At 40.4% G+C, this 24,422-nt stretch overlaps 1 protein-coding gene across 1 annotated transcript in view; it reads right to left on the reverse strand.

Annotated features, from left to right (window-relative positions):
- The window catches only part of RSPO2 (R-spondin 2), a 98,665-nt gene extending 74,977 nt beyond the window's left edge, over nucleotides 1-23,688 (reverse strand). Inside the window, exon 1 of the mRNA XM_041470833.1 lies at nucleotides 23,368-23,688. Coding sequence (XP_041326767.1) covers nucleotides 23,368-23,461 — 94 coding nt within the window. The 5' untranslated portion in view covers nucleotides 23,462-23,688. The remainder of the gene's footprint in view (nucleotides 1-23,367) is intronic.
- Nucleotides 23,689-24,422: the final 734 nt, after the last annotated feature.

Raw genomic sequence — 24,422 nt, forward strand, 5'->3', positions numbered from 1 at the left:
CATGTACATCACTGGGTTTGGAAATACTCCCAAGCATAAGTACAATTTTGGGGCAGGGGGAGAGGGAAGGGAAACGGTGGCGGGAAGAGATGCAGGCCATCAAACCATTGAAATAATGTGGCTCTAGGCCAGCTACCCATTAGTACCTTAGCTATTTATAACTTAGAATTATAAACAGAGCTGTTTTATTAAAATGCTTAACAATGAAACAACTTTTAAGAAATAGTTATTAATACTTCCATATCACAAATTATCACTGCTACAGGAAGATTGCATCCTATGTTCCTGTGTTCCTAGATACATCTACTATTCTAGTCTTTATTCTGAAAGAGCATAAGCTAAGGTATGCATTGAAACAACTGTTTTAAAATGCAAGTGACATACTTGAAAAGCTGCTGCTTGTTCAAAATTAGCTCTTCCTCATGAGAAAGAATATTGCATTTCAGTTTCCAGGAATTTAAAGGGACAATGCAACCAATACTTATGCCTGTTCATTGTAGCAATATAAACTACATTCCTGTTAGTTTGAATCCATTAATGAATTAATCTTTGTCAGAAGAGTATCTATAAAGGAGGTTCTTAAAAGACCCCAAGGACATTATAGTACTGATGGTTTACCATTATGTGGTATAACAAAGTTTTACTTAACCAGTTCTAAAAGCAGACATATGGAGTCCATTAAACCCCTCTCTTTTTTGTGGTGTAATTCTGAATGGCTGTATTATACTACTTATTTAAAATATGGATTGTGACTTCCACCACCAATTAATAAGAGTTCTACACAGTGCATGCAATTTACAAGATGCACAAACTTTGTCCATCAGCACCTAAAACTTAAACACTCTTGAGAACTGTGTTTCAGTTAACTGTTACAAATAGAAGATTAATATGATGAGATCTAAGGAACATTGACACTGATTAAGTCAGGGACACACAGTTTTGTTGCTGTTAAAGTCAATGAATAGGTGCTTCTCCCGTAAATCCCCTGATATTTTGAGTCGTTTTGGGTTTTTTTTTTTTGGTTTTTTTCTTTTTTAATGTACACATTGTTATCCTCTGTCACACATGCATAATCATTCTCAACCACAATATTCCCAAGTAAAGAATTTCCATTTAGTTCCAAAACAAATATTTAAAAAAAAAAAGAATCTCACATATGAAACTAATCAACTCAACTGATTTCTCTTCCACAATAAAAACTCCCTTCACTGTTCCTTCCACTTGGTGCCACATTCTGCTCCCTTACATTAGCACTATCTTTTACCACCTTTGTTTCCTTATTTATACTCTTTAGGGCTTCCCGATTAAAGTATTTAGGCCTTGATCTTGCATGTGGCTCCTGAAGTCAATGGAGTTCATCACAGACCTACAAAATACCTTGCACTATACCTTACTTCAAGATAAGGGTTACAATAAACAAACCCAAGAGGCAAGGAACAAAGTACACACTCAGGATTCAAGGGGCCACGTTGTCGTAATGCATCCTACCCAAATAATGAACAGCATGGAAGCTTAGGAAATATTTAGAAAAATATAGCTGCACTGCACCTGTATGCATACATATATATATATATATATATATATATATATATATATAGATATGGACTGCCAAACAAAATGTATGTCAGCTAAAATTACAGCAGAGGGTAACTAAAAAAGATAAGCACAGGAAAACTTACTTATTTTTACTTATCCCTTTACTGCTATGAAATGTAGTTAAAATGCTAAGATTTAGTAAATTGCTTGAGTAGTTAAGAAGGAATATTTCCAAAGTTATAAACGGAAGTAAAGGCACTAACTTTGTTACTGACAACTACAAATTTTCAAGTCCGTACAACCACCAAATTCAACTTAACATACGTTGAATAGCAAGAAGTTTGAGCTTTTGCTAGCCGTTCCAAGAGAATATGAAAGTCCACAAATAAGAATTCTCACAACAGACACTGGCCATTAGAAATAGGTACTTTGAAGAAAGTGGGAGGGAAGAGAAGACCACACATTCCTGGCACTGGAACAGTGAGGTTGCCCAGAGAAGTTATGCATGGCCAGGGTGAATGGAGCTCTGAGCAACCTGGTCTGCGGAAAGGTGCCCCTGCCCATGGCAGGAGTGTTAAATTAGATGATCTTTGAGGTCCTTCCAACCCAAGCTATTCTATGATTCAAGACTGACTGTTCTCCTCACGTGCCAGCCTACAGCCTGTGAAGTGTTACAAGGCCACAAAGATGAGAATGTGCAAGGTTCTTTACTGGGCAGATCCACATCCCACTGAGCCCATCTTCTGCTCAATTCACATCAGGAGGAGACCAAGAGCAGGTGATCATATCCTGGAAGATGTTGGTGGTTAATACACATCAGCACCTGTTAAACCTTACAAACACAGCTAAACTTAGATGAATGTAAAGTTCCCAATTAAATGTTTAAATCATACTATCACCTCCAACTTCATAGTGACACTTTTGCAGCTTTTTTGTTCCTGTTTTGGTCTCATTGGCTTATCCTGAATACAAAAGAGAAAGTTCCTGTCCACATGAACCCAAGAGAATACTTTCCTTTGAAAACCAGCTCTTACACTTTATCTCCTTTTGCCAGTTATGAAACCTTGGATACTTCATACAGCAACCAAGAATTAACAATCAAATATAACATACAGCAAATATTCTCAGATGAGTCATTGTACTCTCTAGATTCTCGATTTGTTGGTTTCTTTGCTGAGCAATCATCAGCTAATTACTAGGCTAACTATAGAACACCAAAATAGTTACATCTGCTCAGACACAGCCACGAAGGAAAGAAAAGATTTCTCATTTCATACTTGAGTTAAAATGAAAGTGTACATAATTATAGCTTTCAAGAGATCTCATTACAACTTTTCTTCAGCTATTCCCAGTTTTTGACACAAGTATGTCCTTTATGTTTTTGATAGGACTGCACAGCTCTATTAACTAATGCCATAACCCTGCCTTCAGGGTACCCTCCCAGGTATTGTAATACATTTGAGCAGCTTTGGGTTCCCCAGTTCAATATCCGGAAAATTCCAATAGATCAAGTAACATTACAAAAACAGAAACAATCCTTCTACAGAACATTTGGTATGACTTTTTTTCGTTGCTTTTGCATCCCACACACATAAAGTGATCAAGGAATAACATCAAATGCTACCATGGCTGTTTACTGGTTTTTTAGACATGAAAGTCTACCTGGTAGACAGGACAGAGCTGGCCACCATACCACACTGGGATTCATAGCCAAGATCTCCATACCCAGGAAAGTTTCTGGAGTGTCCTCCACTGCATCAACAAGCTGTTAAAATCATCATTGTATCAACACAGAAATGTATCTCTCCCCACTGAGAGCTGCTCAAATGGTGCATTTGGCAAGAGTACTTGCCAAAAAGGCGACTGGCTTTTGTTCAAGGAAAGCAATGCAACACGGACAACAGGCAGGCAAGTCATGCTGCAACAGCAGCTTTTAAAAGTAGCAGGGGAAAAAAAAAAAAAAAAACCAAAACCCCCCCCTAAACTTTTTTTTTTTTTTTTTTTTTTTAAGGAAAAATAAGAGGAATCTGCTACTGTTACATTTACAGGTAGGGCCTCTGGTGGATAGATTCAGTTTCCAATTATTTGTGACAACACAGCTGAGAGCAATTAGACAGTTTACATATGACTGGTAGGAGCCCAGTGCACATTATGTGGACCATCAGGTCCTGCAGCCTAAACACAGTTCTTGATTTAATGGATAAATGAATTTTGCTAAACCACTTCAAATAGAGGAATGTTTTCTGAATCTGTGTGCAGGCTGTTAATATAGTCCTATGAAGTCTCATTCCAAAGAGATCACAGCACACTTTGTCAGATGCAATAAAAACTGCACACCAAAATCCCACACCAATGAATTTGGTATTGTTTTCTGGGGCTGCTTGTAAGCTTCTAGACTGACATCTTGTTTGGCAATTATTTTTCTTTTCACTGAATGATACTTTCTATGATAGTTGTCTGCTTTTCATGAAAAAGGTTTGGGTTTTTTTCCTATTTCTTTGCCAAATCTTGACCACCAATAGAAAGCACCTTTTCGTTTTTCTTCACCAAGTACACTGATTCCTTCACTCTTTTTCCACATTCTGTGCTGTGGAAGTATAGTGTTCTTGGTCCTAAAAGAGAGGTCTGAGGATTAAGAAAGGGACAAATTAAGGCTACAGATTCACTCTATCTCTTACTGTTCAATTGCCAGTGCCATGGAACTTCTCTGATTCTTACAAAAGCCATTAATGAAGGCCTGAAATTTCTGCTATGCTGTCTCTTAAGAGAAAGAAAATAATATAGCAGCACATTAATGCAATACACTAATTTTGTTGCATTATTAAATCAATAATTAATTTACCATTAATTTGGTGATTTCAAAAAAATGTCTCCTCCATTTATAAGAAGACTGTTCTTTCACTTATGCAAATGTAGTAAAAGTCTGTCTGGCTTGGAAGCCAACACACAGAAATATCTTCAGGACAAACTCCACAGAGTAGAAAGGGAAACTTTACCAAAAAAATTATGACTTTCAGTATAAACAATACAAATCTCTACAGCGGGCACACAGCGGGCTTGATGTACTCTGGGTGAAAGAACTTATTTCAGGACAACAGGTCTATTTACAGGCTTCAGAAACATTTGAAACACCAGAAATCAGCACTGTACGCAGTTGCGTGAGCAGGCGGTCTGGTCCTGGGCACCTGGCAGAGAGACGCTGATGGAGCCCAGTGAGGAGCTTCAGGTTTCTGCAGGGCTGGAGCGGAGGCAGCGGCTGAGCTGAGCCCTCTCTGCATCCTGTCCTGTGCCAGAGGAAGGGCCTGTCCAGGAGCAAGTGCTGAGGGACACGTTGTCTCCTGGGGCAAGTCCAGCTTAATAGAGTGGGCTTTCTGGAGGAGCGAACATCTCCCGAAAGCAGCTGTGAGTCCAGCCCACACGTTTTGTGCACCATGTGGGAGCTTGAATTGATTTAATCTGGCAAAGACAATCTAAAAAGGGGCCTAAGCTGTCCTTGGCACCAAGTGAAAAGTTTGCTACGGGTTGGTCCGTGTTGACCATGTTTACAAGCTCTCCGTGGGGAGGCTGTGCTGGATGAGATGGAAAAAGGCTGGGGAGCTGCTGGACAATGGCTTACACAGGGAAATCCAAGCAAGTGCAGAAATGCATTGCTGAGTTTAGTCACAGAAATGGAAGAACCACTAATGTCAATGATAACTTGCATATTTCTCATAGCCATGGTAAGGAAGAATTGAGTCTCCTTGGGCAGATTCCTTGCTGCCCAAACAAGCATTTGAGTCCCCATCCCTGCAGGTATTTAGAAAACATGCGGATGGGGTTTTAGGGGCAAGGTTTAATGGTGGACATGGTAGTGCTGGGTTAACAGCTTGACTCACTGATCTTAGAGGTCTTTTCCAAGGTGAATGACTTTATTATTCCATTTTATAATGAGGACTCTTGATCAATATTCTCTCTTTCACAAATTTCAAGCAGAAGTCTAATATGCTGACAACCCAAGAGGAAAACAGTGCATGGGAAAATTAAAACTGTATTCAAAAGGATTTCAAGCTTCCTTTCCACGTGCATGCTCCCCATAGATGAGGTACACGCATTCCAATGTGGAGGCCAGTGTTCAAAGGATGATTTTCCCCACTGAGCAATTCATTCATTGGCAACTGAGACCATTACTATCACTTCCAAAATCCTCATAGCAGATGCTATGGTATCATTAGGAATTCATTCTTTCTCATCTTTTAAGTGATCTGAGCAACTCTCAGATTAAATTTGGGAAGGAAAACCAGTCCCATGTTAACGATCATGGCACAATAGAACAGCTTGGATTTACTGCTTCATAGACTAGAATTGCTTTTTATTATTATTCCCAATGTAAAAAAGTAGCCATTCTCATAACTGAGGAGTCTTTTTCTTCTGTAAGATTTACTGATTAATTCTTCTCATACTCTTTTAGTTTGCCCTGTCTCTTGCTTCAATGAAGAATACTGAGCTGAAGTTAATACAGGTACTGGCCCTGTCTATTTAAGCTGCATCCCGCCAGATGCAACAGGCATCAACATATAACGTCAAACAGTTGAAATTTTTAAGGTCTTTTGCTCTTCACCCTAACACAAACCAATAGCAGATGAGCCTTGTCAACAATTTGCTAGTTGCTTCGTACACTCCAACTATCATGTTCTAGGCTGCACACTACATATCTGGTTGGCATTAAAGTGCATAATGAAGAACATATTTGCATCCTGTATTTTTCCAATTTTAATCATTATATTACAGGCTTAACAGGCTTACAGTTCATGTCAGGAGCCAAATTGTTCTAATAAAATATGAAGCATTTATCTACTGAGAGGCTGAAAAGAGCAAAGTTTGTTTATTGCCAAGTCTAAAACAATGCTAACTAGAGCGTGTGTTACTTAATCTCATTCATGCCCATAAGACTTTACATGCTAAGACTAAGCTGAGCAAATAAAATTCAGAAACTTGAAGGAAATCCCATTCTCTTATTTTTATTGAGCATTATTAACAAGCTTGGCCCTGTACTGGAAATAGCCTGTTTTCCAGCTCACTTCAGCTACAACTAAGGCACCTAAGGCTTAAGGTAATCTATAATCTATGTAAGATGTGAAAACTACTTGGCAAATAAGCAAAGGAGAACAGTCCTACCAGAACCCAGGAAAAGCACTGGATAAGCAAAGCTTCTTCACAAACACATCAAACTGTTACAACATTTCATCTGACACTTGTAAACCAACAGTGATATTCTCATTCCACCCAGGTCACCATAAGATGAGCAATTCATTTCACAGGGCCAGAATTTTCCCTATATCTTTGCCCCAATAAACTTAGTTTGCTTAATTTAAGCAAATTGAAATACTATTGAATACTATTGAATGAAGTCTGAGCATGAGATTCTGACCATTGTGTTGCTTCTAGGAAGAAAGCTTCCAAAGAACATGCCAGATGAAAGCACTAAAAGAAAAAAATACAGAGTGCTAAGGAAAATATCTTCCAAGTCATAAATATGCAAACAAAAAAAGGCATGTAGCAGAATACAAGCAAAACCAAAATACGAGGCAACAGAAAAAGAAATGTGGATACAGGATGTTTTCTGAACAACTTCACCAAGGCCACATGTGCTGAGAATCAGGAAATGAAAATATACCTTCTGTGCACCTGAGAGTGTTCCTTATCACTGTAGTCATTCTGCTCTTAATATTTAGCAAAACCAATAATTGCAAAACCGTAATTCATAGAACTCTTAAAAAAATCAAATTACTAAATTAAAAAACTTTAAAAATTCCTACAAAGTTATCTTACAAGACAAAAATGAACCAATGAAACCACTCAATAAGGACAGGTGTTTTGGATATTGGGAGACAGGAAGGTGGTATTGCAAATAAATATGGAAAGTTTAGCAATATGCTCTGAGAAAATGCTGGATTTGCAGGCAAGCAAAAGAGTTCATAGACACTTGGATAAACAGAGGAGGAAGAATAGATGCTATTTATGCTGCCATAGCCACACATGGCTGAAAAGAGGAGCAGCAAAATTTAACTAGAAAGGGCAAGGTAGAAGAGCAGAATAGGTGTCTTTGAAACACTGGATTGAAAAATTAGAACTCTGAAAATGTGAAAGTATCTGATATAGAAAAAGAGATATGAAAAAGACAACTCAAAGAGAATGTTTCCACACTACACAAACCTACACTCTGCTGCAGGACATCACTTCAATTCAATCCAACATCACTGAGCTTTACATCCTGCTTGTACTCGCCACATTCAAAACATCCACCAAATCCTCTGTCATCCTCCCTGTTGTCAACCCCAGGCACCAGAGTCTGAAACTTCAAAGATGATGGACCAGACTTAGAAATTTTGAACTAGAACAGATGTAGCATATTTGCTTTTCAGATATATTCATATTGCTGTCTCCACATCTTGCAGGAATACTATTAAAAATGAAATTAAATGAACTAGCTTCTGTATTTTAGATCCACTTAAATCACAGCAGGCTGGGTGTCATCCTGAAAGATGACACTTAATGACTACAAGCTTTTTTTAATTCAAATGAGAATTCCCTCATACAGAATGCAAAAATGTATTAAATTTACCTGTGTACTCTGAGTGCTTACCATTCAGTACATTTCAAGCAGAAATTAGAATTAGTATTTGGCAAGGGCCTACTGATTTTTTTTTTCATAATTCCATGGAACTGCAAATACAGTCTTAAAAACAGATAGGTCCTATGTTTCTAAAAAATTAAAAGCTACTTGGCTGATATTACACAGCTTATGTTTGCAATGTCAATAATGAGAGACTGGAGAATTAAAGAAAAGATAGTGGAAGCTCTGAGGAGGCAAAGGCAAAAATGGTATTTCCTTTTCTTATATTCTTAATAAAAGAAATACACATTTCTTAATTTTGGGAATACCTCAAAATTTTTAAGCTAAGTTTCCACCTTTAGATAAGGTAAATTCAGTAAATTGTTCAGCTTAGTAATCTAACTGTGTGCCTCTTTGAGACATCTTCATTTCACAGCCCAGTTCTAAGGTATCTGATAACATAGTTACTTCAGTTTCGAAGGAAATAAAATATAATTTGGGGGATTTGTTGAGAATACATAGATTCTTTATATAAAAATTAAATCAGACTACTGGAAATACCTACCTTCAATTGAAGAGCTCCATCCTTTGCATCTGAAAGTTTAAATGTCAGGATAAAACCCCATTAAATACGTTCAGATACTTACCTAGTAATGAAAAGAGGCAGTAGTAGTTTCTGCACCCTGCAGAGCACTGATGCAGAGTCAAACAGATTTTGCTGTCTCAGTTCTGATAGACATGACAGCACAGAAGACTTCATATTAGAGAGAGCCAGCACTTTCTAAAGTTGCTAAATCATTGCCATGAATACAATGTTCTACACGCTGGTGTGTGCTCAGTCAATAAACTTGGAGGCAGGAAACTTATTTATGTGCTTATTATCCTTCATAATAACCATATAAATGCCTAGAGATTAACACTCTAGGACCTGTTAGCCATGCACATCACTGATATAATTTAAACTGCACTGCGATAAAACACTACTCTGTCCACCAGAGGTAGTGAGGCACTGAAGGGAAAGACAGACCTGCACTGCCTGCTTAAGCTGCTCAACATTTATTTAAGAAAAACAGAGAGAGGAAAAACAACTTATAGGCACACATGCAAAAATCCATTATGGGGTGGTTGGGTAGAAGAATCTCGTTTTAAACACACTGACCAGCTCTGCTGGTAAGAGAACCAGGCACCTTGGATTCAAATTTCATGCTCTCACCACTAAACCACAATCCCTGCAGAGCATTTAAGTAAAGCTGTAAAATGGAACATCAAACAGCAAATACAAAGCTCTAGGATGTACTTGAATATTATCAAGAGCATTCGACTAATCAGATTTCTTCTTAGCTAAACATACATAAGCAAAAGAAAAATTATTCCACACAGTAGAGTATCATGGGGATCTCTACATGATTACTACAAGGACAGTGTTTCTGTTACAAACTAAAAAATGAATGAAAAAAGCAAGAAACAAATAAACACATTAACAAGCAGTGATAACTTTGTTTGTGGCTAAAGAAAATGGTTAAATCTTAGTCACAGTTTCATAATTTAGTGGTATGAGATGCAAATGCAAAAGAAGGTTAACTCTAAATAGTTCTGACATTAAATCACTGCAATATAAGTCTCTTGAGAGACATGCTATTCCTCCACAGCACTGCATTTCATTGTGTGATTTTTCTCATTACATACCCACCAAACTTAACTGTGACTTAAGGTATTTTTCAGATCAAGCCCAGTATGGCACATGCTATGCTGAACCCCAAAAATATAGACTCAATTATCATTTTGTGCAGAAAAATAATCTTTGCAACAAAAATTTTACATGGAAATTTTTATACTGAGCAAAAGCATTGCTCACTCCAGCAGCAGTCAGTGCTTTGAGGAAGGTGTCAGAAATCTCTTGTTGGTAAAGGCAAATTCACCTCCCAGTTAAGAGTATTCCGTCTGTGAAACTCAAGTCTAGATCTAGAAGCATGAGATTAAGTAATTCCTAAAAAAACCCTGTAATCTTAATAAGAAAATTTGTAATTTTTTATTGCTATGTACAAAGTCTGTGAAACTCAAGTCTATATCTAGAAGCATGAGATTAAATAATTCCTAAAAAAAACCCCTGTAATCTTAATAAGAAAATTTGTAATTTTTTATTGCTATGTACAAGTATTACCTACTTTACCACTCCATAGTCAAACCTCAGATTCAGCAGGAATGGCTATAGGGACCTGCTGTGGTGAACATCTGTCTAGCTGCATGATGTTGGCAGAGTAATTTAATTTTCTTCAACCCCTATCCCAATTCTGTAGCAGACTTGAATAAAACAACATCACTTGTGACTTGTTTTTTCAGAGGTACTAAGCATCCCCATTGTCATTCTCTTTTACTACATTTTGTAACCCCAGGACTTCATTTTCACACCTATGAGATACCCCTCACTTCAGAGAGGTGCATGGAAAGAACTCTGAGCACTCTAAAACACTATCACAAAACAGAAAAACACATGATTTTCAAAGACACAATCACAGTAATCATGTTATTAAGAATAAGATCACTGGGTTTGCTAACACCACATAATCAGAAAGCAAACACCATGGTGGATGAAGTACCATTGCTACTAACTACTCCATTGGGTCTTCTCTTGGAATTTGTCAGTGCATACATTTTTTTTGAAGCTGTCCACATCTATGGATATGAACTACACGAGTAGCTGCTTATCAGCTAGAGTGCATACACTGAGCTCCCAGCAAAGATAAAAGCAACAGAATGCAGATGAAAAAAATGTTGACTTTAGTAATTAGAAAAAGCCAGCTGCAGCTAATAAGGAGAAGGAATGTTAAACTGAGACCTTCTTATTTTTTTTTAAACTTACTACAGCTGAGACACAGAAGCCAAGTAAATCACTGGACTCTTTCACTCTATGATGGCTGGTAGAGAACTGTGCATAGAAAAACTACTGTAGTTGATCTGGTAGGAACACAAGCCCTAAATGGAGGTCTTCGTTCAGGTCAAGCTTTGGCAAATTCTAATCCTTCTCAGGTGACATTACATGTATTCAACCACATCTAGTTGATCTCTTCAAATATTTTCCTTCCTCTCCTCCTTAAGCCTTCCAGAGTGTGTTTAAGTAGCACAGACTAATGTTATTTTACCCAATGAGCCTCATGTTACATCAGGCTCAATATGCAGCAGTTTCACTTAGCTCCTGCTTGGAAAGCTGTTAGAGAAAAGCCTTCTTCCAAAGCTGAAATAAACTCTTACATATTGATGCCACTGCTAATTACAACAACTGAAATGAAAGTTGAAAGCAGCAAGACTTTTTCCAGGAGTCTGATGATAGAGTTAAATTAAAGAGTTCTCAAATACAGCATCAGCAAATTGACAACAATATCCCAGAGCAAGCACCATCTCAGGAATATCGACTACGGCTGAGTGAGATTGGCATCATCCCCAGATTTATGACAAAATGAGGGAGACCTAACCAGAGTCAGGTCAAGTATCTTAATTATTACATTCACAGTGCACTCTTTGATATCCATAAAAATTTGAAAGAAGAAAAATGGGGGAGCAAGGAATGCATGGGATGGAAAATCAGCAGGACATAGAATCCTATTTTTATGACAACCAGTGCTACGGCTAAATACCAAGAACTCTTCTCTTGGTTGGGTTAATTTTAGTATTCCAACAACATTAACGAGATTGCAACTGTGTACAATTCTGTCACTTACCCTCACAATTCCTAAACAGAATGCATTGTCTGTTTCATCTCCAAGCTGGCTATTACTAAAAAGAAAAAAGCAGGCTCAAGCCAGGTACCCAATACATTTCCAAACCATCTTTCACAGAATGGTTGAAGTTGGAAGGAACTTCTGAAGGCGAAAGGAACCATTTAGTCCAATTATCCAAGTAGGGCCAGACAAATGCAGCTGCCCAGGACCACATGTGGATGACTTTCGAGTACCTCCAAGGACAGAGACTCCACAACCTCTCTGGACAACATATATCAGTCCTCAGTCACCTGCACTGTAAATAAGTCTTTCCTGATGTTCAGAGGGTACCTTCTGTGTTTCAGTTTGTGTTCATTGTTTCTTGTTCTGGCACTGAGCACCAGGCAAGAGCCTGGCCCTGACCTAATTGCACCCTCCCTTTCAGCTCCATTGAGGAGAACCCCTTTGTGCATTCTCTGGGCTGAACAGTCCCAGCTCTCTCAACCTTTCCTTGCAGGAGAGATGCTCCAATCCCTTAATCATCTTTGTGTTCCTTTGTTGAACTCTCTCTAGTACTGAGGAGCCCAGAGAAGGACACAGCATTCAGCTGTGCTTCACCATTGCTGACAGAAGGGGAATGATCCCCTGCTGGCAATCCAGAGCACCATGAGCCTTCCTTGCAGCAGGGGAACATTGCTGGCTCACGTTCAGCGTAGCACCCACCATGAAACCCCAGGGCCCTTTCTGCCAAGCTGCTTTCCTGCTGATTGCTCCCCAGCTTGCAGTGATGTCTGGGGTTGCACTTTCCCAGGTGCAGGGCTTTGAATGTCTTGTTGAACTTTGTGAGGTTTCTTTTGATTTCTCCAGCTTGCAGATGTCCCCTGGATTGGGGGTATTTTCCAGAATACTGCTGGCACAAGATGCAAATAACAAGACATTTTTAGCAGAAGAACAGACAGCATAATCCTCTTCTTGTACTCAAAGCTGAGCAAAACTAGATTCCCTTCGACACAATACACAAGTCTCTGTCTTGGGTTGCAGAGACCACGCAAAAGAGATGGATAGAGCATGTACAGCACAAATGCAGAACAATAACAGAAAAAATGGTCTTTCTTGCTCAAAGAGATACAGATGAGGCTGAACACTAATCTGAAATGGAGAAAATACTTTTTTTGTGCAAGTCCATGCCCCCAGAACAAAGGGGCTACATAATCCAGGGAATAGGGATGAATCTGAGAATCAAAACTACAGATCAGATACCCAACCTTGTCCACTAATAAAAAGGTTATTCTATGCTTCTTCTTCCTCTCCATGTCACTTTTCTTTACATGAACCCTTCAAAAGGAATATATATATTTACTACTCCACATCTGTACAGAACTAGACTAGGTGGTCTACAAGTTCTGTTCACCTATAAATATAAGCTTTTGCAGATTTTCTTCTCAGTTTCACACCACACATTTTGCATCAAAGAAAGTCATAGTTGCTACTTCTATAAGAATCTCCATTAAAAAAAAAAAAAAAAAAAACACAGAGTAAAGTGGAGTCAAAGGTCAAAGTAAGCTTTACAGAAAACAAAAAAGTAACTTTAAACACTACAAAAAATATTGGAGATCCTTCTCATTTTAATTCCTAACTACAGCCATAAGCATTTCCTAAAACTGAATTCCAAAACAACTTTGAAGACCACAGACAAAATTCAGCAAACTCTGCAACTAATAAAAGAATTATGATAACTACTTGTAATTCTGCAGTTCCATTACAGCTAAAAAGAGAAATCATGACCCAGTGTCCTCTCAGCATCAGCAAAGATGCTGCATTCCAGCATATTGCAATAGTGCTGTAGGAAATAGAGTTGGAAACCAAAGCACCTGTCTAGAAGCACCACTTCAATTAGATGCTGGCATTATTTACATCCCTACTGCCACAACATTTCACACTGGAAACTGCTTGGCATTTACAGAAAGGAGAAATTTCTTTTCTGTTACCATTTTCATTGATGTATACACATATGAACCACAAGCTTTACAGGCAGGAAGACTAACAATAAAAGCAATTCCTGTGACATCCTGAAGGAAGCCTCTTACCAGCGAGGCAGAATTCCCAACACTGAACCATGTCAGGTAAAACCAAACATCTAATGTATAAGAATGATTGTAGCCATGTACAATCAATATTTGCTGAACAACTTCAAAAAGTCCAAGACAGATGCATGCAGGCCAGGCATGTTTTGCATGGCCCAGGAAAGGAACTTAAGTTGAAGAACTGTCCTGCTGCCACAGGAGTACATCACAACAGCAAAGGCACACAGCTACCCTACTCCAAAAGGTGCCTTCCCTCAGATGTCCCTTAAGAGTGCCAGCTTTCCTCACACTCAACAAAGTAGGGGAGAGAATGCTGACCATTTTGGAGAAGATAGGAAAGCAAATTTAGAGGTAGAACCACCTTCTTAGAATGTCCCTGGTGAAAGTAAAACACATAAGCTGATGCCAACAGATAAATAAGCAAATGATCTGTGAAATGCTCTTTAGGTTTAGGTTTCTTGCAAGACTGAAGCATCTCAGATCAGAGGCTAGTTGTAAGTATTTCACAATAATTCCTAAAAGCTTTAAGAAAACTGAAACCAGCAACTGCTGTGCTGTGAAGAGAACCTAATGCACCTCGTGTGCATGGCAGTGATTGTGCCAACTTACAGTTACTCATGCTGAGTCAAAACTGAACCCATGCCCATCACATTATTAGTGTGCATTGTGTAAATTGAGATGCGAACCAAGTCTGAACTAGCCTGCATGAAGGGCCAAAGAACACGTCTGCTATGGGAAGGGAATCCAGAATAGATTTCTGATTTCTGCTCCGGTGACCTTAGTTCAGAGGCTGTCGTGCCAGCAGGGCCAGCACGGCAGGGCCTCACCTCAGCTGGGATGCTCAAGTACCAGCTCAACATAGATAAAGCAAAATATGATGGAACTTTAGTGCCCATTCACAGCCACATGCTTGGCAGTGGAAACACTAAGTTGGAAGGTTTCTAATAAAAGCACCAAAAATTTTGAGTAACTCCAGAAAGAAGAAAGAGCAAATTGAAAGAGCAAATCAGTAACATCTATCTTTACTAAGCACAGTTGCTGTTTTAGTTGTTTCCATCTTGCCCATAATGTTTTGGTATGGATGTGATGGGTGTTGTCAGTGCTGCTATACACGTGCAGATTAATCTGTGCATGCACAACAGCCATTTGTCTGATGTGGCTAGTTTGGGGTTTTTTGGTATTCCAAAGGTGGCAACCATACGGCTGAGAAGACCATACACTACTGCAGAGTATATGTTTGTGTGCAACATATTTCAGCCAGCATTTCAACTCAAAAAGAAAATAATGTGCTTGGATCAGGAAGTTTATATTTCATGGCAGCACTGCAATTCTCTAACACAAATATACTTGTCCCTTTGCAGTGTAAAAGCAGTACAAGTATCTTTCAAGATAAAAAGGCACAAACACTGCCTTCATTGCTGCACATGGTCTACTTTGGAGTTAGTGCTCATGCAACTGCCCAGTGACTAAAAAAACACTCATCAACCTAAAAGCCAACGTCACAAACATTACTTAACTTCCACGTCCCTTCCTTCCACCTCTCTACATCTATGTTTGGGTCCGGTTGTCATCACAATGGAGAAAATGTTGACAATTCTCACAAAAAATATAGACAAAATTTTCTTCAAGGTAAATTTGGGACTCAGTCCCTAGACTATATGCTTTTGATTGTTTTTAGATTTAAATCTTAGAGAGAAAAAATATTTTTGCAAACAGAAAATCACAGTTGAAGTACTCTCATATTTGGAATTTTGGATCTATGTTAACAGTACATGAGATTTGATTTTTGATTATCCCTATCAAATAACACACATAATTTCACTGTAAGTGTGGTGTGCAGGGAGGGTGGTGTTTGAAACAAAATTACAGAACTGCACACCTCTTCTAAATATTCTGTGTGTAACCCGTAATTGCTTACATTTCCCTAGTTACAGTCTTAAGATCATCCCATAAAATCAACAAAAAAGGAGGGAAAGGAGACAACATTTCCTCATAAAAGGACAAAATCTCAGACACATCAAGTATTTGGCTCTACTGAAATTTGTATTTCAAAAAGAAATACATAACAGATTAATTACTGAAACAAAGAACATAAAGGCTTTTTTTACTTCTCACCAGATCTTAAAAGACAGGATCTTAAAAACCACCCACTGATCACATAATCAAGGTACCTCAAATGCTAATTGCTTCTCTGCTTTCCCATAATTAATCTCATCCACACTACAAGTCTATTCCTTCTTTTATATCCTTTTGCACTTCACAGTTTGCATTCAAGTCCACAACCAAGAGGAAAATTCAGAAAATTTAACTGCCAATCTTTCGCATGCTGTCCCCTAAAAACAAATTTTAAGCTTAAATTTGAATTTAAGTAAGAAGCACTTGCATCATAGAAAGCACTTGCATAGGATAAGATTAAAGCAGAGCTATACAAGCTCACTGGAGTGTTTCATTCAAGGGTATTTAGGTAGAAACACAAGCATGAGACAGTGTCATCTCTACACATCCAGAAGATGCTCCATGGACCACAATTTGTTTGACAAAGGTCAGAGATGCGTGCAGCTGTTTAAAATCAAAGTGCTAAGACATAGAAATCCAAAAGTAAGAATATATAACTAAAATCTCAAATCCTTTTATGCTCAGAGGAAGATCTACAGAGCAAGATATCATTATAGTCCATAATTTCACAGAAGTTACACTTGTTATCTCCATTCCATGTTCAGAACACAAGTTTCACACCAATTATTTTGAAATAGTATTATGTATAAATACCAATTTCTTGTAATTCCTCCATCCCACCTACCCCCACCAGTGCAGAAACTTCATCAGAAAGTGACATTAGAGTGTTGGCAAATTTATGCTTTCACTCTTGACTCTCCTGTGCTTGACACTGTGTTGTATCACCATCTGCCTTTTTGGGGCATGCACTGCAGAGACCACCACCCTGATCCATTTCAACTTCATTTCTCCTCAGAGTTTTGAAAAGTATTAGCAAAAATGGACAAGAGCTACATATAGAGAGAATAAAGTGACACAGCTGGAATTCAAGTCAGATTTACAAGTGACCTTACTGCCCACAGATATGCAAAGCTCAACAAGGGCAACACTGAAGTCTGATCAGTAAGAGGTCTTCATAGATGGAGCTGCCTGGACAAAGCCACCACGTAGGCAGGAAAGAGAAATCTGCATCTGCCTTACGGTGCTCACACGATCCAATTGATACTTCAACACCTCCCTTCCTAAGATGTATTAGTTAGAATACAAGTATCAAAATGTGATACAAAGCCTATTCCATCCTCCTCACAAAAAATTACTTAGGAACAGGTTTAAACCCACCACTGCTGTCCCAAAAAGTGATAGATTTACTCCTCTTGCACAAAATTACTTTGCAGCACCACACTGACACCAAAGCATTACATCTGCTGATGTAATGTACTACAAATACAATGAGTATACAAACCATGGCAGCACCTAATTTCAGTTTCTAAAGCAGTCCATGATGAAAGGATCAAGCTGTTACATTTGTGCATTACCAACAGCCAATACTTATGAAGTCATGCTCTTCACTAAGAAAAGGATTAGCAAATACTTGGAGCCTAGACAAATACAGAAGGTTCTCCAACTGTGCCTGAACAAAACTTTGGGGTGAAAAGAAAGGGCATGCTTGAAGAATTGAATTTATTAAAAAATACCTGAAACTAAATCAATCTCAAATACAGGAGAGATTAGAACTTTCAGGGACTGTATCTGTTAAAGTTAAGAGCTGCACCAACTTTTAATTTTAATACAGGTAGTGGATCTTTCTCATTGAGGGCTGATTTCAGTTTATTCAGGGGCTAACACTGAAGACGTGCAGCTGAACTACACTTCAATTACAGATAAAGGTAATCAAGTAATCTTATATTTATTTAGTTAGGGGTATGCTTTATCTGATCAAAGGCAGGCATCTACCATAGGATGAGTTAAATTGTACCAACAGTTTGATGGACTGCACCAACTAGATCAATTATAAAAGAACACGTAGCCCTTCATGTTCCAGACAGTTACCTGTAGTCACATGAATCCACCCCAGAATTCAAAATCAGGGATGCATTTTTGGAAAGGATGTTATGGTAAGTTATAAGTTTTCAAGTTGGAGGTATGGTAAGTTGGGCAATGTTTTCAGCCTCTGACGATTTGCAGGTTTGACTAGAGAGTCCCTTTAGTTAGCTTAAGTTTTTGGTATTAGAAAAATAGCTAGATTATCAGAAATGAAATTCAGGCCTCCGTGGGGTAGTCAGTCCTGGCAGAAAGATCAAGAGAAAGAAAAACCCAGCAAAGAAACAGGCCTTTGTTTATTTTCTTTATTCTTGGAATTTTGATAGCAAGCACCTCTTTCACTTTCTACCTTTTAAATAATTTAATATTTTCCATATTTCTAAAAGCAGCTTATGTAAACAACACCATGCTAACATACTTTAACATAGTAATTATGCTGACATTGAATTGAGAAATTGCATTCTTGCTTTTATCACCATAATGTCCCTATACTAGTGTAAAAACTCACTTTCAGTACCTTTCATGCATTTTGAGCTGCTTTAGTGAGAGCTTTGAGCCAAGCCTTAGAAAAGGCTTACAAAAGGAATGTGTATCCCCTCCATACCCCAAAAGAGGAAGATATACAGTTAAGACAAGTTTATCAAGTATACAAATCTAAGCTCTTCATCACAGTGTAAATCTTACAGCAGGTTTTAACACAGAAGCATGTACACAGACTTCAAGGTCTGATCAGGCACACCCATCTAGCCCTGCATCCTAAACTCAAATGACCTATAATGGAACCTAAAGGGATGGATACAGGCAAGGAAAGGCACACACACCACAACACTGTGCCAGAACATGCTTCCCATTTCTAGCTTCCCCAGTAATAGTCTTGGGACACCCAAAGGTGCCAAATGCATTGCCTGCCCCAAGATATCCTGCCCAGCCTCTTGCTTGCTAAAGACAGTCTTGTACACACCAAGCCCAGAAGGATATCTTTTAAATACTATAAGCAGCACAGAAAACCAACTTTGAGAAGCTGAATCAAACACCTAAACTTAACGTCTATTTTGACAGTGAAACCTGGTCTTGGTGCTTTAAGCATTCTCCTGCAAATCTTCACAATCTGTTTGAGCACTGCTTATCCTCACTAACACTGCATCATTAGCTAGTTCAGTATTCAGTCACTCACACAGAAATTTTGATTTCTGGCAGTTTAAGAAACTTCCTCAGATGTACCCAGTAATAAGTGTAAATAGCCAAAGGTTTAAAAGTTGTAATTTTTCAATGGTTACAGCATTAGTATATTCTAATTGCTGTAGCAGCAATGTATGTATAAAGAATGATCAGTAACTATCCTAAGTACAGGTCTGAGGAAGGGAAGCCATGTTCCTCATAGGAAGCATTTCTCCTCATCATCAGTGCTTGGAAAATTACCACTTGTGGAAGCACAACTTAGTTCTTTCACAGGTTCTGTTACAACTGCTTAATGTTACACCTGAGGTAAAAAAAGTATCTTAAAGTACTGCTTCCACACAGAATTTTAAGTCTTAACCTGCAGATAAAAAAGTTAACTGTCCTTCAAACATAACATGTTTGAACCTCAAAGAGAGGAGGATACACTAGCTAATAACAGCTAGAATAGTTGGATAATGCTAGACAATTAAAAGTCACATAGTATGACTTTTTTTTTTTTTGAGATAAATTACTCTTTAAGAGCTACTACAGTCCTTGTAAAAGTAGCTGTGGTATTTATTTCAGTCAAGTATATACAACAGAGTTTCTTTTTCCCTAATGCTTAAATCATCTATCTTTCCCAAAGCTTGGCCATACAGTCCAGCTGAGACAGGTTCCAAGATTATACCAGGTAAATAGCTTGTTAGGAAAGCTAAATCACAATTCCCAATACCCAAGCAGATTTTTTTTCTAGTTGAAAATTCATGAAACAACTTCCTATAATAATAACAGGTTTCTGGTCAGGTCCCATCTTATATTATATGATAAAAAATTATTTGACATAATTTTGAACCCAGTGACTGTGCCCTGCCATATAATCATATTCTTCAATAAAAACTGTGCACAAAGCTATACTGAGGTCTGAGAAACACCTGGGAAATTTCCTGCCCTGGGTATTCCTCCTGTTTCTACCTGTAGATATTTTGCCATCACCGCTGTCACTCATTATTCACTCCTTGCCACAGGTATTCCACCATTATGTACCTCTAACGCAGAGTGTAAGCATCTAGGACATAAGTATTCACCTTAGTCCTCATCACACTCCATGAATAGGAACTAAATGGAAAGACAAGTATTTTACAGCCACAGGTTTTGAGTTCTTGGATATAAACAACTTCTGGTTTAACTGTGTGAATGTGTCCCATTCACATTTTTTATTACTCAGCATTGGTCTTACCAACTGTAGAGAGCCTCTCTGTAGACTCTTGAGTCTTCCCCTCAATGCAGGCACTGCTATCATATTGACATTTTTCACTTGGGGAATTTTGTTAGCATCTGGTTTTTGATGGCTGTTTATAATGATCCCTATATTCTCTTCTGTCAAAACTTTTGCAGAATGCCATCACACCTCCCTGAGAGTCTCCATTTAACTATGTACCCATTTCAACTTGTGGTACTCTTTGGAAAAGTTTTCATTACATCTCAAAGGGAAAAACCACTGGTCTTTCATGCACCCTCCAACATTCAGTGAAATGCCAAGACATGAAGCTGCCCATCTTATACTGATTGCTAAAGAGAAATCTGAAAAATAAATATAAATTTTCATTGAAGAAGGCTTACAAGAGAAACAAAAAAATCAAGTTACAAAATTCAACAAGAAAAGGAAAGATTAGGCTAAACCAGCTGTGATATTACACCACTGAGCTTTAAGTTATGTAACCCTTAAATAGTTTTAAAATATCTTCTGCAGGAAAGGCTAAAAGGCCTTAATTCTGGTCAGGGCAGTGACTTCCAGAGGGAGAATTTAGTGAGGTGTCTTAAGGAAAGTAAGGTTTTATTCTGGGCAACTATGCAAAGCAATATTCTAATGAGCTGAAAAAGTAACTAAGAGCAGCAGTGGAATAAGTAGAGCCTGTTGATTATTACATATTTATAAAAAAAAATTTAGTAAGTGATATTGACTAAAAAAACACAAATCAATGCAAGCATTTTCCAAATCCTATTTTATTATTTTGCTTCTACTGCAATGTTGCAAGCCTTTGGGATTTGGGAAAGGGTTGCAAGCAGATGGTGAATGAGGAATTCTGGGAACACCTCCCCAAATTTACTTAAGTCTTCTTTACTAGAGTATTCTACATCAGCAACAAATCCAAGCAAATGCCAATACAGGCATATACACTTTAAGTTTATTACATTTAGCTGCTTTAAAAAAATCAGCTACACATGATATTTGCCCATAATTCCAGACTGAATGCAATTGATTCCTACCACACAGGAGACTTAATGTATGCCAAAAATTGTATTTCATTAAGAAAACGATATTATGGAGCATCTGAGATCATGTAACAGACAAAACAGAATGCCAGAGAAATTTTAACTGCCAGTACCCCACAGTGACTGCCTGATTATTTGCAGATGGGATATGGAAAAATTGTGAAATTATTGGAATTTTGAGTCCTGTACGAAAGCATTACTTCAGACTGGATGTGTCATGGCAAATACCTATTATAATTTGAATACATTCTTAGATTGTGCTTTCTGTGCTTAGAACTGGCTTTGCTTACTTCTTTATACTTATTAATTGAAAAAGACTGCATTCTTCTAAGCCCAAAACAAAACCCATAGGTGATAGCACAAAACAGAGCCAGTAAGTCAACTGTCAATACTGATCGCATTTATCCAATAATTAAACTAAAAACTAATTTAAATCAATCTCTTTTGGAAAAGCCAACTGTTCAACAAGCACAACAATTGGTCTAGGATCAATCAGTGAACATGAGATCAATTAAAACCAGCTTAAGTTTTTGTAAGAGGACAATTCACACAACTTGAGTTAGATGTCTATTCATTTCAGTACTCCCACAATGCAGCCCTTAAGCTCTGTTGTAAAGCAGAAATACCACTATCACCCTCCGCTGTCTAGCCAGCACTCTAAGTAGTTCCACATTTAATTAAAGACACAGTATACCCTTTGTTACCACAGATAGTCTGGTCACTTTAAAGGACTGCTATCGTTTTAGCCACACACACATAAATTAAACTCTGGAAACCATCAAAACCAAACTGCCTTCCAATTTTATTTGTACCTACTCTGAAGATGACATATGCACGAATATGCAAACTATTTTCTTCTCACGGTTTTATTACTATTTGTACCAGCTTAACACCGGAGATGTTAAGTCCCTCCCCTTCCAAATAATACCACTAAAAGTGCAACTCTTTCAGAAATTTCTCAGCAGCTTGAGCCACCTGATTTTCAGCAAACTTTAGAAATGCGAAGGGGATGCACGGCCGAGAAAATAACAGGAAAAGAGATAGAAAAATAATTCAGAATATGTGGATAATAAAACATTTTTTAATAAGGTGAATCTCCCCATCGCTTAAAAAAATTTTAAAAAATATTAAAAAAGAAACAGACGACGCCTCGGCCAGGCTGCCAGCCGGCAGGCGCTGCAGTAACCTCTCCGTCCACACGGGAGCTGTACTGGCATATTGCACCGCTCCGGCTCAAAGCTCCGGCACCCCGACATCAGCGTTTAGGGAAATCGATGAAGCCCCAACGCACCGTTTATGTCTTTTCCTCAAAGGGATCTGCACGTTTCCAGCAAAGCTGCGGCACAGCTGGGCACGGCGCGGTGCTCTCCGCCGCCGCGGCTCTCCCGGCGGCCAAGCCCCGCGGGAGCGGCACGGCGGTACCGGAGGACGGAGGGGAGAAGCCGCCTTTCTGCCTCGAAAACATCCACGGAAAACAGCTTCAAAGTCCGTCCCGTGGACAAGCGCCTCTAACTGCGCGGGCTAACAGCGATCCCCCGGCAGCCGCTGGACGCGGAGCGACGGCGACATCAGCGACGTTCCCTGCCCGCTGCGGCCCCTCCCGCGGTGGGCAGCTCCCAGCGAGACCCCGGCTCCACCGGCCCCGGGGGAGGACACGCCGTGGGGGCCGGGGGCAGTGCGCCTACCGCTCGGCATTCTCGTCCCCGGCTGCCCCGGGCTCCGGCCGGCCCCTTCCCATCGGAGCTCACGTCCACGCCGCTCCTCCTGCTCCCGGCTCGACCTCCGCAGCAGGACGGCGGCGAGCAGCCCCGCGGAGCGGTCGCCACGCCGGCACGGCCCCGCGCCCCCGGGCTCGCCCCCGCCGCCGCCCCACGTGCCGGCTCGGTGCCCGCGGAGCCGGAGCGCGGCTCACCTGCCGGAGAGCGGCCCTTCCCGCGGGCGCTCCCGCAGCTGCCCCGGCCGGCGTCCCGGGTGAGCAGCCGGCGCCACTCACCTCTTTTGCTGCGTCTCCAGCGGCCGGGCTGGCAGTGGCCGTAATCCATGCAGTTCAGGATGATCAAGGCAAAGGAGAAGAGGCGAAACTGCATCCTGGGCCGCTGGGGTGGGCAGCCTCCTCCGGCGGCAGCGAGGGGCGGCGAGGCCGGCGGCGTGCGGGGCGAGGAGGGGCCGGCGGAGGGTCGCGGGGCAGCGGCTGCCGCTGGGGACCGCAGGAGTTTACACGCTTCTTGCCGCCCTTCTCGGGCGCTGCGAACTCACCGCCGCTTCCAGCATCTCCCCTGTGCTGCGGGGAGAGAGAGGTAAAAAGCTTGGACCCGGGCTCTCCTGGTCCTCCTCTTCTCTAGCTCTCCCCAAAAACAAACAGACAGAGAAAAGTCACAACCCGTGTCGGGGCAGGAGCGGGGTCGCGGAGCGGACTCGCCGAGAAGCCCCAAGCCTGCCCACGGCGGCGGGCGAGCGCTGCCGCCGGCCCCGCGCGCCCCGGGACGGGCTGTCAGCCGGGGGACAGCGCTATTTATCCCGGCGCGGGGCGCTCCCCGCCCACACGCGCTCAGGTCGCGGCACGGCGGGGCGAAGCCGTCCCCCCCTACCTCCCGCGGCGCGGCCCCGCGGCCACCCCGTCCCGCCGCCGGGTCCCGAGCGCGGCTCCGCGCCGCGGGGCAGCCCCACGCGCCGCCCGCCCGGCCCGCGCCCCCGCCTCCGCCGGGCCCTAACGCCAGCCGGCCCGAGAGCCGCTGATGCTTTCGCCTGGAGGCTCTTCCTCGGCGGGCTTCTGCCTCTCCCCGCAAAGCCTTCTCGTCCTTTCTCTTTCTCTGCCTTGCTTACAGCCTGGGGAAACCTAGTTCTCCTCACTTCTCGCCCTGTTCTTTCTCTCTTTTTTATTTTTCCTTTCCCTTTTATTTTCTTCTTGATAACTATATGTTTCAAGCCTGGATTTAAGACCTTGATTGATTTATTCTGCCCACACCCTCTGGCTTCCTAAAGTCTGATCTCACACATTTCAAAGTCTCTTCCTTGAAACACCACTTTCATTGTCTTGGCAAGATGGCT

The sequence above is a fragment of the Pyrgilauda ruficollis genome, unplaced genomic scaffold, assembly GCF_017590135.1.
Source record: "Pyrgilauda ruficollis isolate IOZ18807 unplaced genomic scaffold, ASM1759013v1 scaffold25, whole genome shotgun sequence".
In the NCBI taxonomy this organism is placed as follows: domain Eukaryota; kingdom Metazoa; phylum Chordata; class Aves; order Passeriformes; family Passeridae; genus Pyrgilauda; species Pyrgilauda ruficollis.